Raw genomic sequence first — 18,912 nt, forward strand, 5'->3', positions numbered from 1 at the left:
GGGAGAGCCAGCAGATGGTGACCGAGTTCCACTGTATTTGTCTCCCTCCTCTGTGCACTGTCAAACTGCATCCCTGGGCATGGAATTTGTGTAGTTGGATGAAAATTTTGCCTTCCAGCCATGACTCAGTTCCTACAACATTTTCTCAGGGCAAAATAGATAATGTCAGTGAGACATGTTTGAGTAACTCCTTGATGTTCTTTATCTCAAGATTCTCTCCTTTCAAAGACCCAAACAAACAGAAATTCTTTTCATAGTGATTTTTATCTTGCAATACAGATAATTCTGTGTTGGACAATTTTGACTTTTCCATATGAAGTTGTTTTTCTGCCTAAATAAAAGCCTTAGATATACAAACCTTTCTTGCAAACTGGGCTGTTGATGAATAAATCCAACCTGCTGGGACTGGAAAGGTGCAGCTTTATTTTGAAATGTGAGAGGGTTGGTTTGAGAAATGTTTAGATTGGTTTGAACAGAAACCTGGGCTTTCTGACCCTGTAGGAAAATTCTACTCTATGTTTCTAGAGTGTGCCTGAAAACATTGTTAAAGGTTAGTGTGTAGTCATGCTGGACCAGGAAGAATCAGTGAATTTCCCTCTCTTTGTTCCTAGAAGGAATATTTACTAATCTCCTTTATTAGCAGCAAATTGCTGCCTCCTCCCATGCCAGCTCCCTGCTTGGGCTGCAGCAGGAGGTCACAGGTTGATGTCAAAACTCTGCTCATCCTCCACTCACCTGCAGTGGGAGGAAAAAGAATTAATCTTGTGCTTTTTGGAGCCTGACTTGTCTTAGCAGGAGGCTGGAAAAAGTAGTGGACAGGTGGTACATACAGGATATGAGCAAAATTGTGTTCATCCTTAACAATGATTTCGAATTCTGGTTGTACAGTCAAGTAAAGGAGCTTCCTTTTCAGTTCCTCTTCAAAAGAGCAAGTACAGAACTAAGAATGCATCTAGGCTGTTGTCCTCTCTTTGGTGAATTTGCAAATATTACAGGTAGCCTGGGTTGTCTTGTGTATTTGTTGATATTCCTGGATGACGAGGGCATGAATTCTGTTTTCTCTCATTTTAACAATTGGAACTTTATTGTGTTGTTAGGTAACCTGAGTATTACTCAGAAAGGAAATCTGATGAAAGGGCAGATTTACTCACAGGCAAAGATTTATCTCCCTTTAATTAAAGGTAATTTTGTGTCAAATGAAATCTTGGTAAGAAATGCAAGAGGCAGTCATTGTGTTATCATATTCCTTTTGATCTTTTTTACCCCTAAGACTTTGCTTATCTAAACTATTTACTGCATTGTAATTGTTATTGTGCATCCATACATGCTGTTTATATGGGATTTATTGGTGCTGGAAGGGAAGGTAGGCTCCCAGTTGTTGCATTTCTCTGTTCCCTGCTGTTCTGATGAAAGCTGGGGCCCTGTGCTTTGTGCAAACTTTGTGTTTGTCTCTCTAGAAGTGACTGGTTTATATTGTACATCCAACAGTTGTTGTTCTGTTCATAAACACTTCATTCATCTCAGTGTCTTTTTGGCATAGCAGCCATCTCATTTGCTGCCAGATGGAAAGGAAGGGAGGTATTCAATGGTCTGATTTGACTTTAATATAATATGGCCAGTCCTAGGAAGGTGAAGGGACCAACAGCAGTTTTTAATTACCTTAATACCTGTGGATCTGACAGTGGAGTATGTGCTGAAGGGTGTTTCACTACTGTTTTGGATCTTTTGCTGTATCAACCCATCTAATAAATGCTTAGAACTTCTACTTTGTTTTGTTCTTTTTCCCCCTGCTCTATGGCTGAGAAATGTCAGTGACCAGATGCATCAGTGACAATTCTCTTCACCTGACTGCTGATCTGCATTTCCCTTTGCCCAAGTATTTTATTTACAGCAAAAGCTTTTCCAGAAATTCTCTCTGCTGGACAGAGCACTTGGTCATGCTGTGCTTGTGTCCTGTCTTGTGGGCATTTCTTCATCATCTCCCATAAATTCCAGTTTAGTCCATAAAACAGAGATGAAATGAAACCAAGACAATCTTTGGGACTTGTTCCTTTCCACCTTGGCCTTTCAAGCCACTGCCTTTGTACAGAGCTGTGTGTGCCATTCCTGCCCTTTGTGTGTTACAGGATCATTTACCTTGTTCTAACCTATTTTTTGATCTTAAAAGTCTCCCCTATGGTGCAATCAACCATCACCTTAATTCCTTTTTCTTCTCTGAGTCACTGGACTCCATCTTGTTGTTTCATATTCTTAGTAATATTGTTTCAAAAACATTCTCCTAGATCAGCCTTCTCCTTAGCTTGGATTTATGCTAAAATCCTTTGGGAGATGTAGGGTCATGTAGTAAAAGAAAAGAACACTTTTTAATGTACTGTCATGTACACAATGTTTCTAGTGGGGTTTTTGGTGTGGGGTTTTATGGTGGTGTTTTCTTAATGGAACACTTAAGGCTTTTGTTTGCCTTTAACATGAAATTTTTCTCTTTTTTCTCCTTTTTCTTTTTTCGATCTTTCCATCTTGACATTTATTTTCTTGTATATATTTTACCCAATTCTATTCTGTGATTAACATCCTTTGTGTGCCACAAGTTGCTGAAAATGAATTCCTCTCTTTCTGCTTCCTCCTGTCATTACTAACAGGGAAAGACTCAGTGAGAAGCCATCAGTAATATCCCGTTGTCTGAGCTCTCCTCGCCGGACAGATGAAGATGACCTAGGCACGTCACTGTCTGTAAGATGCTTCTCCTTTTTGTCCTAAAGCTCTGCTTTCCCTGAGTTGCTTTTATATATCCCTGTAAAGCTGTTGTTTCCAGCTGTGTGGGTCGTGATCCCTGGGTAAAGGTGCAGACATTTGGGAGGGAGTGATAGGGAGTGTCGAGCTTTTTTCTGCTTTTTGCCAGGGTCAGGATTAAATGTGCTACAGGGTGTTTCTTGTTGGGACTCAGATGTTTATTAATTCTTATCTATGTCACAAACCCTGAGTTCTACAGCATGTCACTCTAACAAACTAAAAATGGAGCCCCATCTCTCTTTCTATAAGGATAGATTGTCCAGTTAAGAAATGACACCTAAATTATTTTTACTTTTAACCCAATAACCAACCCCCCATGCTCTGTAATGTGGATTTTTATCCAATTACACAAAACCACCCAAACCCATGGAGAAGAAGGTGAAGAAGGAGCAGCCTCTGCCATAAAACCTCCATCTTCCTGTATATATGTCTGTATCCTAAACCCTTAAACTCTGAGTTTTCCACCCTGTGATATCACACACTTCTATTCAAACTCCACACCCACAATCCCAGTTCTATCATTCCATTTTGGAGGTTTCTCCACAGCCTCAGGTCAGTGCAATGTTCACTTGGGGGTCAGTGCCTGGCAGCACAGAAAGTCTGAAATTCTCAGTAACCAGGGTTCCAACCCAAGCCCATGGAGAAGAAGGTGGAGAAGAAGGACCAGCCTCCACCCTAAAACCTCCATCTTTCTTTATATATATATTACTATATTCTAAACCCTTAAACTCTGAGTTTCCCACCCTGTGATATCACACACTTCTATTCAAACTCCACACCCACAATCCCAGTTCTGTCATTCCATTTTGGAAGCTTCTCCACAGCCTCAGGTCAGTGCAGTGTTCTCTTGGGGGTCAGTGCCTGGCAGCACAGAAAATCTCAAATTCTCAGTAACCAGGGTTCCAACAAGGGAGGACTAAAGCTCATCAAAATCTGTCCTCTGCAGTGCAGGGGAAAAGAATTTCTTGTAGGATGCTGAGTTCATCCTAATGCTTGACCTCTGTTTAGTATTGTGTGTTCAGTGTCTGCTGCATGTTTTCCCCGGGCTTGGCAACGTGCCTGCATTGACATCATCTTGTATTTTGCAATAAGAGATTAAAGAAAGCTGCAGAGATGCCTCTGGCTCTGTTCAGTGATGGCTGACCTCTGAAAGAGTGAATTTTGGACAGTTTGTTTCATCAGACTTTCCACAAGGAGCATTTGGACTGATGAAAGGGCATTGAACAGGCTTTGTCTGAAACCCTTTTAGTCCAACATATGCAATGATGTTGTTTATATAATTGCAAGCTTTGCACTGACAAGTACTCCTGACAAATGTGTGATACCAAGAAATGTGCTGTTTACCTTCTAAAATGTGCTCTGTGGCCTTGCAGTGTCCTTCACCACACCTAGAGCAGCCCTCACCCCTCTGTGAACATTGAATTTCCTGTTTGTTCCTCCAGCTCTGCCCACGCTTCATTTTTGATTCTATCACAGGAATAGTTTAGAAGGATTGCAGCTGGGCACAGTTGAGGATTTATGAGGACATGAAGTGCAAATAGGATAAACTGGAAGCTCCTTTCTGAGGAAATTTGTGTTCTGCTGTGCATCTGGAATAGAGGATTAGCAAGGGGATGGTTTATCAGGGCAGGTTACAGGTGCTCATTGGGCAGAAATCAGTGTCTGTACTCTAGGCTCTGATTGCTGGGAATGTATTTATGTGTGTGTTGATTGTATGTATACAAATGGAATTTAAATACAGAAATGCCATCATTAAAAATAAAACCACATGCTGGCTTTACTACACGTCTCCTTATTGGTTTCCCGTTTATTTTACTTCAGGAAATATTCCTTATGGAAGAGTTATTGTAAAAAAAATTATATTCTTCACTTGAAACCTGGATTTGGGGCCTTAAAGTTTTGTAAGGGAGTTTTGCTGCTTTGGTTTGTTTATTTTTAATAATTTTTTTGCTGTTATTGCTGGCTCTGCTGCAGCTTCCAGGTCAATGTTGGACAAATCACTGCACTTCGTTGTTCTTCAGCTCCATGTACTGGATTCTCCTGTGATTACAGCTCTAAAAGGGCCTTTAAGTGAACCAATCCTCTCTTGCTTTGCCAATTTGATAATGTTTGGCTGGCTGGAGCAAACAATACCTTGTTCTATTGTCAGGGATGTTCTGGGGTTTCACAGATGTTCTGGCATGGCTCAGGCCTCCAGCAAGTGTTGATTAACAGCAGCCCAGGCTCTGGCCACTGGATGCTTTTGACAAATGAGATTTAAAGAAAAGGTGCTGACAGGCCATACACAAATGAGACAAAGTAATTCAGGCTTCAGTGTTGCTTTCTAAATACCTGGGCCAAGGAAAATGTTCTGTACCAGCTTTCCCCATTTGATCCATTAAATGTTGGTAGTTGTTGTTATCCCACAGGAAAAACTTTTCTTCTGAGAGGCAATTCCCTGGTATGTCCTGCAGCAGCAATAACCCAGCCCTGGCTGGGTGCTGGAAATCAGGGAAGAGCCTGGAGCTGGGCAGCAGCTGCTCTGTCCTCTGCTTTGATAACCATCCCTGCCTTGGGTTCCTTCCATTTCTAAATCGGCCTTTTTATTTGGAGGCTGATCAGGTGATCTCTGAATTCTGCATTAGCCCCAGAAAAGGCACTGTGGAGATGAATAGATGCCTGAAAATGGAATATTCTGGGTTTTTTTAGTAATTTCACCCTCTGTAAAGGAGACCATTGCTTTGGAAATAAATAAAGAAGAACATTAAAGTGGAGAGCCAGGCTAATTTGTCCTCTGAGCTGCTTTCTCAGCAGTATCCTCTGGAAACTGAGCTGTTTAGGTGCAAGCTGTCAGAAGTATTGTGACACTATTAGGAAGTGCAGTGTAGCTATGGCCAAGTCAATGAGAAGTTTAATTTTAAATTAAAAAATTAATTGCCAACAATTCTGATATTTTCCTTGGCTTTTTTTATGTTCCAGGATGATCAACACAAAAGAAAGTTTTCAATTGATGATGATGACCTCGAAGCACGGCTCAATAGTTGGAATCTTGGGGTAAAAGAAACTGAGTACTTTACTTATTTATTAACTTGCAGTGGGAACTTCTCAGTAGTGTAGTTTGCTTTCTGAGCTTAGCCAGCAAAACTTTGTGTGGGAATCAGTCTTTTAGAAATGAATTGCTAAGGCTTGGAAAGATTATTTATGAATGTATGAGAAGAAAACATTGAAATTTTAAGTAATAATAATTTTTACACATTTAATATGGTTACTCATAAATCAGGCCAAATAATGGCTGCTGGTCAAAACCAAGAGTCTTACTCTGGTAGAAATTCAGACTAATTCTTGATGACTCTGCAATATTATTTTTTATTTATACTTGTATAAATGAAAGAAGGGTTTGGCTTTCTGTGTTTATTTTTTTAACCAATACAGAACTTGAAAGCCATTATACAACTCAGTTTTTTTTGGTCAGTGTACCTCCTTTTGAAAGTGTTCAGGAGGCTTTTTGGTGTATTCACCTCTTTTGTTCCCTTTTAATAATTCAAACTTACTACTCTTATAAGACTTTATTCCCTTGGTTGTATTTTCTGTGGTATTAGTCCACGATAGTTCTAAAGAGACAATGAAGCACCTCTTCTTTTTAGATGTATTTTAATGTATTTTTTCTTTTGTGTTATTTTGTCTTTTTTGTAACCCTCTCACTTGTACCACCAAATCTTTAACCTCTTTCATTGGAATTAATATCCTTACAGCAATTCAGTTTTGTTAAGATCACTTTGATTTTAACAGGGAGGTTTCTTCTTTTCTTCCTTATTTTGGCTTATTCTCATAGGTTGAAAGCTCACAGAGTTGCAGCCAAAGTTAAGAGTGATGAGAGTTTAATGAAATAGTTCAGCCTTGTTTTTTGAAAAATAATCACGTATTTTCATGTTGTCATTTTAATCAGCTGCCAAATGATCCTTATTCTTCCTGCACTATTGTCAGTCCAGAGGGATATGACAGCATTTAAAAATCTTGCCTATTACACTCCAGGTTTTTCATGGATGGCCAAGTTCTCTTCAGTGCAATAGAAATGAGAACAGAGAATATTAATGGTTTTCTGGCCTTCTTGGTGTTTCTCTGGCTTTTTCCAAGCTGAGGGTGGAGATGGGTGAAAGTGTCAGCATTGTGCAGGTGCCTGAAACAAAGGTGCAATCACTTGCAGATTTTGAATATTTGGGCTGTATTTATCCATTGAAAATATGAGCAGAAAGCTGTAATACCTTAAGCTTTTAAAGCTGCTTTAGGGGGAAAACTTGCTCATGGCCATTTTACAAATTACACCAACTGATGCTGACAAAGGATCTCTTTATATCCTGCATTTTTATATCAGTGTCAATCTGCCTGCCTGCTTATCTCTTATCTCTGTCATTTTATTTGTATTTTATTTCTTTCCCTAATTGAAATTCCAGTTTGCAATCATGTTGTGCTGATAATGGCTGGTTATTAAAGTGTGATGATCCTGTGCTGATACAGGAGCTCCCTTGGATAACAAATTGGCTACCGTGGCACATAAATCAGTTTTTCAAGTCTCCTCTCCAGGGATGGTAATTAAAGAAGTCGCTCATGAGAGACTTTGATTGCCTGAAAAGACTTGTTGGGAGTTACCTGACAAAGGGGATTGGAGGCTGTAAAGGAGAGGTCTGTGAGGGGTTGTGCTGAACAGCATTTCCCTGCTGTGGATCACGGCCTCCAGTGGCTTCTGAAAGGGTCAGGAAGTTTTAAGTGGAGTGTCACACTTAAAGAATATGTCACTGCTAAAAATAAAAAAAAAACCCACTAAATGATCCCTTGGAATCTGTAAGGTTTGAGTGTCAGATGTGGCTGCTGTTATTTGCAAGCATTTAAATTGCCATGGGAGCATCTTGCTGTCCTTTAATTGCTACTGCCAGCTGCAAACCGTTTGAGAAACTTAATTTACAGTGATCCCACCTGAGATACAGGAGACCCTTGACCCAAAAAATACTTCAGTAGTGGGGGAAGATGGGAAAGGAGATACAGAATGGCTTTCAGTTTGAGCTGCCTGGGCTAAAGAAGAGTTGTTTTGAAAAGCTTTTGAAACTTTCCTTGGGTTTTTTGGTTAGCCAAGGATTTTTCTCAGTAAGAATTCGTGTAAATTTAGGAAGCTGTGAGTATTTTAGGCAAGTTTATATGCAGACCATGTTTTTACCCAAGGATCTGCAAATACCCAGCTAGGTACACACATTGGTGAGACAACCCTGGTGTCTTCCAGCTGTGAGGTGCTGCTGAGCCTTCACTGCTCCAGCTTGGGGTTGAAATGACCAGTTATAAATTGTTAATTTATTTTTTACTGTTATCTTTCAGCCTGCTCCTTCTTTAATATATTTTAAATTTCCTCTTCTTCAAAGTTCTTGTATTTTTAAGGTCACATTCTGGATGTGTTTTCAGTTTTTATGATATACCCACATCAGTGATTGAGATTTTTTTTTTAATATTAAAAACACTGTGGAAAGTTTTGGGAAATGCTTTTATGAGTTTTCTACTAAGCTGAGAGGTCAAATCTGGAGGTCTTCAGATATTTGTTCTTAATAATAATATTTTCTACAGGAGAAGTAAATCTGTTGTGTTACTTTGCTGATATTGTTACTTTTTGTGAATAATAAAAGAATTTTCCCCTTTTCCTTGTAGCATTCCTGATTATCCCTATCAAACACTATGATTCAAGTTCTTTAGATTCTAATCAGGCATGAGTAAATGTTTGAAAAAAAAAAAAGTTGAGTTTTGATTGTGATAAATTTGCCTTTCATACATGGAATACTAATTTACACTCATTTTACATATATTATAAAATGTGTTTTTCTTAGCCTGTAGTCTGTATTGACTCGTATCTAAACTGATGTGGGCACTGTCCTTTATCAGGTGTTCATGCCTTGAAGGTGCATTTGCAATGTAGAAAAGCAGAAATCCTTTTGTGTGCCTGTTTGAAGGGAAAAGTTACAGAACCAGGAGCTGAGACAAATAAATACCAGTAATCTCTGGTCATGTTGTTACTTTGAACTTTTTGGCATTCTTCAGTCACCCTGAAATATAATAAAAGTAACCTGGGCTAGGGGAATGAGAAGAACTTTAAGGTCTCTTCCAGCCCAGACTTTTCTGTGATTCTGTGGTCTTATTTCATCAACAGCTGTCCATAAATTTCTGCATAATATTGCAGCTCTAGTGCACTTCATAACTGAAGGGAAGGTGACTATCTCCTATTTGTGTCTCAGAAATAATTAAATATTGTGAGAGATGTGAAGTGTCAGGAAAAGAACCTTGTTGGATAATGCAATTAAACTGCCTTTTTTTCCTTTTTTTTCCTCTTTAGCTGAGCTTTTTGGATTGTAGACAAACATAATTTTTGGATAAAAAATTTAAAGTAACAGCAATGAATTCAAACCCATGCAAATTCTTCCCTCACCTGTCTTTCTCTCTCTTTCATGATGCCTGTGATGCAGTTTCATTTGTGACCAAACTGTAGCCAGTTTTAGGGGTGACAAAGCATCTCTTTCAAACATCCCAGGAAATTCAGCACATCATTTTAGGTGGAGAGCACACAAAGAGATTGCACCCTGGGGAAACAGCAAAGGGCTTTTTAATCAGGGAGCACAAGATTTTTCATCACTGGAATTCAGCCAGGACAAGAATTAACTCTGTGACGGTGTTTGCAGGGGTCTGAGGATGAGAGAAGAGACGAGGATCTGACTCCATGTTTCAGAAGGCTTGATTTATTATTTTATGATATATATTACATTAAAACTATACTAAAAGAATAGAAGAAAGGATTTCATCAGAAGGCTAGCTAAGAATAGAAAAAGAAGGCGTGAATAACAAAGGTTTGTGTCTTGGACAGAGAGTCTGAGCCAGCTCACTGTGATGGCCATTAATTAGAAACAACCACATGAGACCAATCACAGATCCACTTGTTGCATTCCACAGCAGCAGATAACCAATGTTTACATTTTGTTCCTGAGGCTCTCAGCTTCTCAGGAGAAAAAATCCTAAGGAAAGGATTTTTCAGAAAATATCATGACTACATTAACTCTTCCGCTTTTCCCAGAAGTGACGTGGGGCTGACTGAATGCTCAGTCTTGCCCAAAAGAACTTATCCTGGGAAATGTGATTTCCTAGGAAAGGCTTGAGAAGTCTGAGACCAAAGAAATTCCCTGGTTGGTGGCTGTGTTCCTTTCCTTCCTTGGAGCCAAGTGTTCTAACACAGGGTTAAGTGATGGAGTACTGGGAATTCCTGGGAAGCTGCAGCAGCAGTGGATGCTGTGCCTGCTCTGTGTGCTTGGCTCACATCTGCCCGTGTCTTTCCAGTCTAGTTAAGCTCAACCGTTTCTGCACAAGCCATTTGATTATCTTTTGTTTGGTTTCTCAGTCTGGCTGCTTACTATAAACATACCTACTGTATATGTTGTGGCCTTGGAGGGCAGCAGTGCTGGGAAAACTTTCCCACAGTGAACTCCAAGTGGTGTTGAGACTTCAAAAAATAAATTCAACTTCCATGCTGACAAACAGCCTTCATGTGCTTTAATGTCCTTCCACTAAGACTGCAACAGCAGCATTAAAGTGAACTTCCCTACAAATTATGATGTTAGATAAGAATGTCCTTACTCAAATTTCCTGAAGCTACTCAGCAGTTATTTCTGTAGGGAACATGCTGGCTGGCTGGGTTTGGTAGATTAAAGTAAGAATTTAGGGCAAGGTTCAGTTTAGCTGTTTACCATTTCAAAGTCTTAAGTGTTCTTAACTCTTTCATGTGTGTTTTTACCATCCTTGTTTTGAAAACAATCCCATTTTGTCTTTGATGAACCTTAGGGGGGAATTTGCAATGAGCCTGCAGATGCAAGTGGGGAGGTTTTATTCCCTGAATCCTTACAATATTCTGTGAGTGGACTGACACAGGCTGAAGTTGGGCATTATTGGAGATACCCATCCCTGGAGAAACTTCTTCCAAAGAGTGGAATGGGGCTTTGGAAGGGTAGTTTGGAACCATGACTTCAGTGTTGTCATTGTTGCGGTATTTACTGAGCAAAAGAGCAAAGCTTTGGTGGGAATTTCTGCACTGGACCATATTTTCAGCCTGAGGGATGGAATGTAATTGATGAGGATGAGACTTGTGGAAGTACTTAAAGCTCAGATTTGTGCTTTTCCTGCACTGTCCTTGCTTTTGGGGGAAAGCATTTCAACTTTTGTCAATGCTTTGAGTGAAGCATTCCAACTTCACTCATTACTTGCATTGATAGCTTTAAAATTGTATAATTCATAAATGTTTAGTTTTGACTGCTTTAGGTGTTAAAAAAAATAGAAATTGAAAATACTGAACTTAAAAATTATGGCTAATTTGCCTGAAATGCAGTTTTGGAATTTTATTTTTATGTAAGTTTCTGCAATACTTTTTTTCAATTTAAGAAAAAATATACATTTTAATAAAGTAGATTATCTCTGTTATCTTTTCTTCATGGGGATCTCTTCACCCAACACCTTCACAGCTCTGGTTTTGGAGAAAGAGAAGGTGACCATTGCACTCCTCACAAATTGAAACATGATTTCTTGTCAGACTGCCTAATAGAGCAGGGGAATCCAAAATCTTTTCTACAAAGACATTCAAAATACCATTTCTGTTAAGAAGTGGTATTTACAAATTAGAGTTCAGTTCTAGTTCAAATGAAGATGTCTTTCATGATGACATTTATTTGGTTCATACTCTTAAAAAAGCATGTGATTTACTGCTCTTCTCATGGCAGTCCTTCAGTTTCATACATATGTATTTTGGCTTGTCTTTGACCTTTTGCTTATTATTTTTAAATTTGCATGTTTCTCGTAAATACAGACTTTTTTTTTTCTTTTTTGGGGGCATTCTTTATTGTGATATTCCCTCTTTAATGTGGTTTAATTTGGAGAACAAGAAGTTTTGCAGAAGACCAGCATGAAAAGAATGAATGTTGAGGCATTAAATGTTTACAGATCAGTTTAAGTGGATATAATCCACAACAAGTAACAAAGTGGGAACATTTAACTTCAAAGCACATATGGCTGCTGTTACAAAATCAAAAAATGCAAGACTTGGGCCCTACAAAGTATTAGAGACACATTTTCCTTCTTTCCCATAAACAAGTAGGATGTACCTTAGCTTTTCAGATGGTTTTGAAGTGAAGGCTGCAAACAGCTGAATGCCATGGGCAGATAAAGGATTTTAATTAATTGTAAATATTTACAACAATTTTTATATTACTTTGGCTTAAAAAAGCCAAAGTAAAGGGTGATTCTGCATGACAGACAGGGTTTTGGGGAATCATGAAGCCTTTGAAATGTGGCTCTGCAGTCTTCTCCAGATTCCACCAGATACTGGTCAAGGCTTCCACTGCTGCCACTGATGCCAAGCTGGGGAGTGCCTTGAGCTTCTGGTGAACACCTTCAGCCCTGGGCATGATCAGGAGTGTGGGCTGGACGGGGAAGTGGCCAAATTGAGGTGGGAGGAGGAATAGAATACCAGTAAAATGGAGGTGGAAAATCCTATTTCAGGTACAAATGTGTCGGACAAAGAAAATCCTCCAAAATTTTTCCCGTTTGGAATTTCTGTACCTTTTATTTCCCTCTTTCTTGATTTGCTTTTCCTTCCCCTCACTGGATCTCCTGTGGTTGGTGCTCCAGGCTGATCCCACTCCTGTATTCCTCTCCTCACAGTCTCTTCTGTGTCCAGAATTCCTCTTTTTTGTGGCAGTGGGTGCATCCAGGATTCATTCCCTGGTGGCTGCCCATGGATTTAACTGCCAACACAGGATACTTTGTGTGAAGGAAAGTTGGGTGTAACTGTTTTAGTAAACCCCCTGATAGTAAATATTGTTAAATTATTGGTTTCCTGATGCTTTCAGCTAATGTATTAAAATTTTGGATAACATCATTCATTGAAATTGAAGGTATGTGTTAAGTGTGAGTATCTGCAGCGACTTCTGGGTGAAGTATGACAACTCAACGCCACACTGCAATCCTACATCACCTTTTGGGACAGGAAATGAATAATACTGTATCAAACTGAAATTTCAGAGGGATTAAGCCTCTTTTCCACTGATAAATTCAACACACAAATTTATTTCATGCTACTGCAGAAAGTGCAAGCATTTGATATGTTTGCCATGCCTCGTAGATCAACCTAATCCTACAACTTTTTTTTTTTTTTTAATGTGTATTGCAATCTCATTCATATTCCAGATCTCACTGCCACATTTTACAAGATTATACCCTTGAAAGCTTTTTTTGGGCATTCTGCTTTCTCTGTGATGTGATGTTTGAGCCTCCTTGTCTGAGAAAATGAGAAAGATAGAGTTGTCTGATAGAGGAAGTGGGTTGGGAACAATGCTTTGTCTCCAGTTCTTAAAAATAGTGATTAAGAGAGCTGTTTTAATTATATAGCCATGTTAATGAATTATTTCCTTATGTTTTGTCTCTATAACTTACATGTGTGGCTATAATTTCAACGCACCCAACTGTAATTTTTCAAAAGCACTACATTTTAATCAGTACAATCTGTAAATGTATTGTAGCTTTATACTGATTTCAATGAGATTTTAGCCAACAAAGTTGGAAATCTTTTGCATAAACCTATGTATGTAGCTGCCAAATATTTTTATGATATGCATTGATGGAATTTTTACAACCACAGGAGGTGGGAGGAAAAAAGTGCAATTTTTTGGTCCAAAATTGCTGAGTAGATTCCCAACCAAATGATCTTCTAGGAAGATTTCCTATTCCTATAAGATTTAAGGCATGTAGAAATCTCACCTGTTATTCTTTGAGTGATGCAGTTCCTGTGCTAAGTATGGTTTAGTTATGATGTCTTGGACTAAATCAGACATTGTTTTCTCTGCCTTGTTTTTCAGTTAGAAAACCCCAGATACCTGCGAGAAAAACGGGTGCCAATGACTGTGGTAGGTATTTATATTCCCTTGGTATTTCAGAAGGGCAAACAAACCTCTTATGTTATTTTTAACCACTGGTCAGGATTGATTGTACTTGGATTTACTGGTTTTGACTTCATTGGTTGTTTTGAACTTTTTCTTCAATAGATGACACCTAAAATTGACTGTGGGCAGAGCAGCCCCTCTCGGTACCACCAGGCACTGCTTCAAATGCAGGAGAAAGAGGTAGGATTCTTTTCCTTGGAAATTGGGCATTAACAAGGAAGTTATTGTAGCAGAAAATCTCATGGAAGAGAAATTTGCTGAAGTGACAGGGCTTGTCATTAAATACTTCATGGATTTCCCAGTTATTTTGGGAGTAAAAAAGACTTTCTGAACATATTTACCAGTCCTTTGAAAGAATTTTTAGTGGAGAGTTTGAATTCTAGGAATTTTCCAAATTACCTTTTAATAGAGGCAGTGAAACCTTTGATTTAGTGAGGACTTTTGTTTGCCTTCTATATACCTTTCAAATTGAGCAGATTTTGACCTTATTTCTGATAGGATCTACATTATTTCTGTATTTGCTTCATTGAGCTCCAATCCTCTTTTGGTCATATGGGGTTTTATTTTACTTCTTTGTAACTTCGTGAATTCCTGAGATTACTGCCCAAGCTTGGCTGTCTAATTCTCTCACACCATGGTATTTTGCTTTGAATATGTGTAAAAGTAAAATTTTGTGGTCATTTTTACCTTTTTCATGCTTTAAGGAAGTCGACTGCCCGAGATATTTTGTCACAAGCTGCTAATTTTATTTTAAGCTGCATTTTGTCACAAGCTGCTCATTTTATTTAACACATTTCTTTTTTTGAAAGATAGTGAATTAATGGGCAGAAAAGGAAACTCGAGGTGCATTAGGAAAATGATTAATAGAACCCCAAACCCAACCAACCAATCATAAAAAAAACCAACAAAAAGCCAAATCCAGCACTCTGCTCTGTTTGTCTTCAAAATTTCTGATTTCAGCCATATGCTCTTGGAAAATTGAGACAATGTACATAGTTCCCTACTATCCAGAAGGACCCAAACCCACAAAGTACCCCAAATATGTCTGCGTTGGGGAGGAAAGGGCATCATCAGCAAAGCAGGAAAATATTCTTTTATTTCATTGGTGTCTTGTAAGGACACATGGATTGGAAATGCCCTAAAGTTAGTTCTATGACAATTCAGAAAACATCTTTAGATACAGAGGAGGGTAAAACTGGTTGGCAGATGCTTCAGCTGTTAATAACAGGATGTGTATGAAATGTCTTTGGGTGCTACCTTGCTGCCTCACTCAATGCACAATCCACCGCCTTTCACTTTCTCTGCTCTGCTGTTGACTCTTCTTCTGGATTGACAATGTTCAAACCACCAGTGCCTCAGGATGAGGCAAGGTTTCATAAGATGTGAAAATAGCCCAAGAAATAAATAAATTGAAAGCACAGTGTTGTCATTTAAACAATATTTTCAAATTAAATAAACAGGAATCCATGCCAAGGAGCTACATAAAATAGCCAGTTAATACTTTGCTAGTTCAGTGGAAAAATCCTCTAAGCCACACAGTAAAAAATCCAGGACTTTTTGCTAATGGTGCTCGACTGTGGGCTGGTTTGAACTGGAAAGGTTACAGACAGTGTTTCACAATCACCATGTGTGTGCTATTAACGAGAAAACTTAAATGTGTTTTCATCTTATTTTGTTTGTGAAGCTCAATTAGGAATAAAGTCCTTTTCATTTATAGAATGTGAATGTATTAACAGAGAAATGGTGCTGTACAAAAGGGTCCGGGGGAACCATTAACTGTTTTCAACCTCTTTGTAGTACAAGGGGAGAACATAAAATAGGATAACTGTGGGGTTTTTTGCTTTTAACCTTTAGACCTTTGTTCATAAAGCATTCCTGCACCTGTTTAGAGTCTGTAATGCTGAACACATGGCCATGAGCAGTGATAACCACATCACAGCCCCGCGAGAACGCCGATGTCATCAGGCAGCGGCTTTTAGTCAGCTCTTCCCCAAATTCTTCTGACGTGGATGAAACCGTTTGGGAAATGGTCATTACTGAAAAATTGTGGGTTTAAACAAGGGAGATGCAACCCAACAGGAATAAATCCCTGTTCAGCAGGGCAGCAAAGCACGACAGATGGGATGATCGGCCTGTCTTGATAAAAAGGGAAAATGTCCCTTTGAACTTCACCTCTGGCCATCCTGTGTCACCCAGAGCTCCACAGGGCAAAGGAGGGGGAAAGGAAAAGTCTGATTTGTGATTTTTCAGAAAAACAGATTCCAGTGCCATTGCTAAGATACAGGTTGGGAATTCTTCTGGAATGAGAAAATAAATTCAGCTATGTTAATAAGCTGATTTCTTTTAACCTTTCTCAAACAGCTAGTTTATCTGATGTATCACTTTGAGACATTCTGGTGTTTCTTTAAAGAAGTTCTCCTTCTTAATTTTTCATTTTGTCAGTCTTATTTATTCTTAGCATTTTTTCTCAATTTCCTTCTTTTTCATTGTTTTGTAAGCAAAGATATTTATTTATCTTATCTCAACAAAGGAAGTCTAAACAAATCAGAGGCATATTGGAAATAATTTTCACTTTTCAGCTGAAGGTTATACCTGGTATAAATTTGTACTGAGTTGTATACCAGCTCTTTTATTTATTTCTCAGACAAACTGGCAAGCTCAGTGCTTTATGCAATAAATTGTGAAGCTTCATCTGTCTGGTTAATTGAGAACATTGAGTGTTTCCAATGTTTTTGTTGACTTTATCAGTCCTGTCACTCCTCTGTTTTGATTTTTGGGAATCCAGTGATAAATCCTTTGGACACTGCAGCCACTTTTCCAGCCTTTTGTGTACTAAAGCAGCCCAGAATAAATGGTCATGCAGCTGGGGGCAGGAGGAATTGTGGGGAAGGCAGTGGCTGGGTTTTCAGGAGAACACCCCTGGGACAGCTTCCACCAGTTTGTCAGATGAGATAGGTGCTGGAAGATAACAGGGAACATAGAGAATGGGAAAAAGAATAGGTTTTTTTTCCCTGAAAATGCATCTTCAAGGATGCATTGGACCTTTTGAATTGTGGGGAAGGCAGTGGCTGGGTTTTCAGGAGAACACCTGTGGGACAGCTTCCACCTCACATGGGCTGGGGAATGAGGAAAAGAAGAGATGAGATAGGTGCTATAAGATAACAGAGAACACAGAGAATGGGAAAAAGAAGTTTGTTTTTTTTCCCTTGAAAATGCATCTTCCTGGATCAAGGACCAGAAGTAAGATGAAAAACGAGGAGTGTTTTATGGGTTTATGATTCAAGAAGCCTTATCTTGAGGATGCAGCCTTTTTAAAAAGCTATTTAGGACCTTCATCTTTGTAATCTTTGTTTCTGTTTTTCTCCTTTTATTTTGGGAATGAGCACTCCCTTTTACTGCATGACACAAATTTTGTTTATAAAGATCATCAAGCCATTTATATGGTTTTACTGCACCAGAAGTGTTGGGATCTAGTGATATATTTACATGAAGATAAAATCTGCTGTGCTGATACAGTTAAGTCGTGGTCTGGCTAAAAGGGGCTCTGGATTGAAGGTGTTGAAAGCAGCAGATTTACTGTGCTTCTCACTTATCTGGCAGGAGATTATAACTTGAAACAGAGCAAATTGCACGAGGGCTGTGATATGGATTTCCCCCAAGAGGGACCATACAGAGAATGTAGGGAAAGGAATGCAGGGAGGAAAGAAAGTTGTAAAACTCGGGAGGGAGAGTGAATAACACTGGCTGGTGTTAGCATGGAAAAGAGAAGGGAAAGAACATTTGAAGATAAGAGTCCCTGCAATTAGGAGATGGTGATCAGTGGGAATTGTCCTGCTGGGGTTGATTTCTTCCTCTTAATTGCTCTGTTCCATAGTGAAGTGTTTAAATATATGAAATTCATGCCAAATATGAGCAATAAATAAACCCAATATGGAGACAGTATCCTAAACCAGGGACTCTTGTAATTAAACCACTGTAAAATTAACATTATTGTGTCTTTAGCTACATCATGGATTTTATATTTTTTCCTCATTAAAAAGAAATATTTTTGTTCGTAACTTCCAAGGATGGTAAAAAATATATCAGTATTGTTCTTTTGTGTAATATATTGAATTAAAAGTGTGTGCTCATGTCTGTGTGTGTCTCTAGAGTTTAGATCTTGGTAGGTGGATATATAAACATCTGTGTATGGAATCAGGAGAGCTGGATGCAGCTCAAGAAACCTCCTTAGATGTGCTGGGGCTGTTTGTGCTTTTTAATAACAGGAGGAGAGTGGTTCTAATGAACTTTCTGAAAGCACTTGAGTGGGCCCAAAAACTGAGCCTTATAATAACTGGAGCTTCGTGTGTTGGAATTTTTTTTTCTTATTATCCCTCTGTTCTTCCAGTTCTCTTTCTTTGCTGTTCCCCTTCTTTTGTCATCCTGTTCACTGTGGACTGTCCAAGCCATACTTCTGCTCACAAATGTCATGCTGATTTCCAAGGGTAATGATTGTTAAGGTTTTTAATTCTGGTTTTTAATTCTTGTTAAAATGTAAGAACATGTGTTGCTTACTGTTCACACAAGTGTGACCCACATGAGGGGGCAAGAAAAGGCAGATATGACATAATTATGCCTTTCATTGTGATTTTCACTTTTCTGTAACTTTTTTTCCTTGCGACAACTTGCTTCTGAAAACACTGTTTTATTTCCCCTTGAAAATATTCCAGGCAGTGACAGCAACTATTTTCTGGTTCATTTGAATTTTCTCCTTCTCTCCACAACCCCTGTGTCTGTTTTGAATGCAGGGTGTGATTTATCTGGGGAATCCAGTTGTAAACTGATTCTCACCACTGAGTAATCGTCCTGAGCAGGAATCTGTTCGTTCATATTTAAAATCACAGCAATCCTGACTGCTGCTAACATAATTCCTGCCTGATTAATGTCCTGCTCCCAAAAACATGTGCAAGTTGTCCGTTGTGTTCCTTGTGAGGAAGTCACATCCTGCCTTGCTTTGATAACTCATCAGAATGTAGTGTAATAAACCCCAAACCTTATTTTATTGCTCGACTGGTGTGAGACACACAGTGGATGTCAAGATGAGACATGTTTTCATAAACTGGCTGCTGATTTATAATTCCTGATACCAGTCAGGCTG

At 38.9% G+C, this 18,912-nt stretch overlaps 1 protein-coding gene across 4 annotated transcripts in view; it reads left to right on the forward strand.

Moving 5' to 3' along the window:
* The window catches only part of CEP112 (centrosomal protein 112), a 163,625-nt gene that overhangs the window by 5,482 nt on the left and 139,231 nt on the right, over positions 1-18,912 (forward strand). For all 4 annotated transcript variants that reach the window (XM_030961844.1, XM_030961843.1, XM_030961841.1 and 1 more), the window contains 4 exons: positions 2,640-2,730; positions 5,749-5,823; positions 13,692-13,739; positions 13,878-13,955. In XM_030961844.1, the coding sequence (XP_030817704.1) occupies positions 2,640-2,730; positions 5,749-5,823; positions 13,692-13,739; positions 13,878-13,955 (292 nt within the window). The remainder of the gene's footprint in view (positions 1-2,639; positions 2,731-5,748; positions 5,824-13,691; positions 13,740-13,877; positions 13,956-18,912) is intronic.

The sequence above is a fragment of the Camarhynchus parvulus genome, chromosome 18 (assembly GCF_901933205.1).
Source record: "Camarhynchus parvulus chromosome 18, STF_HiC, whole genome shotgun sequence".
Taxonomy (NCBI): Eukaryota; Metazoa; Chordata; class Aves; order Passeriformes; family Thraupidae; genus Camarhynchus; species Camarhynchus parvulus.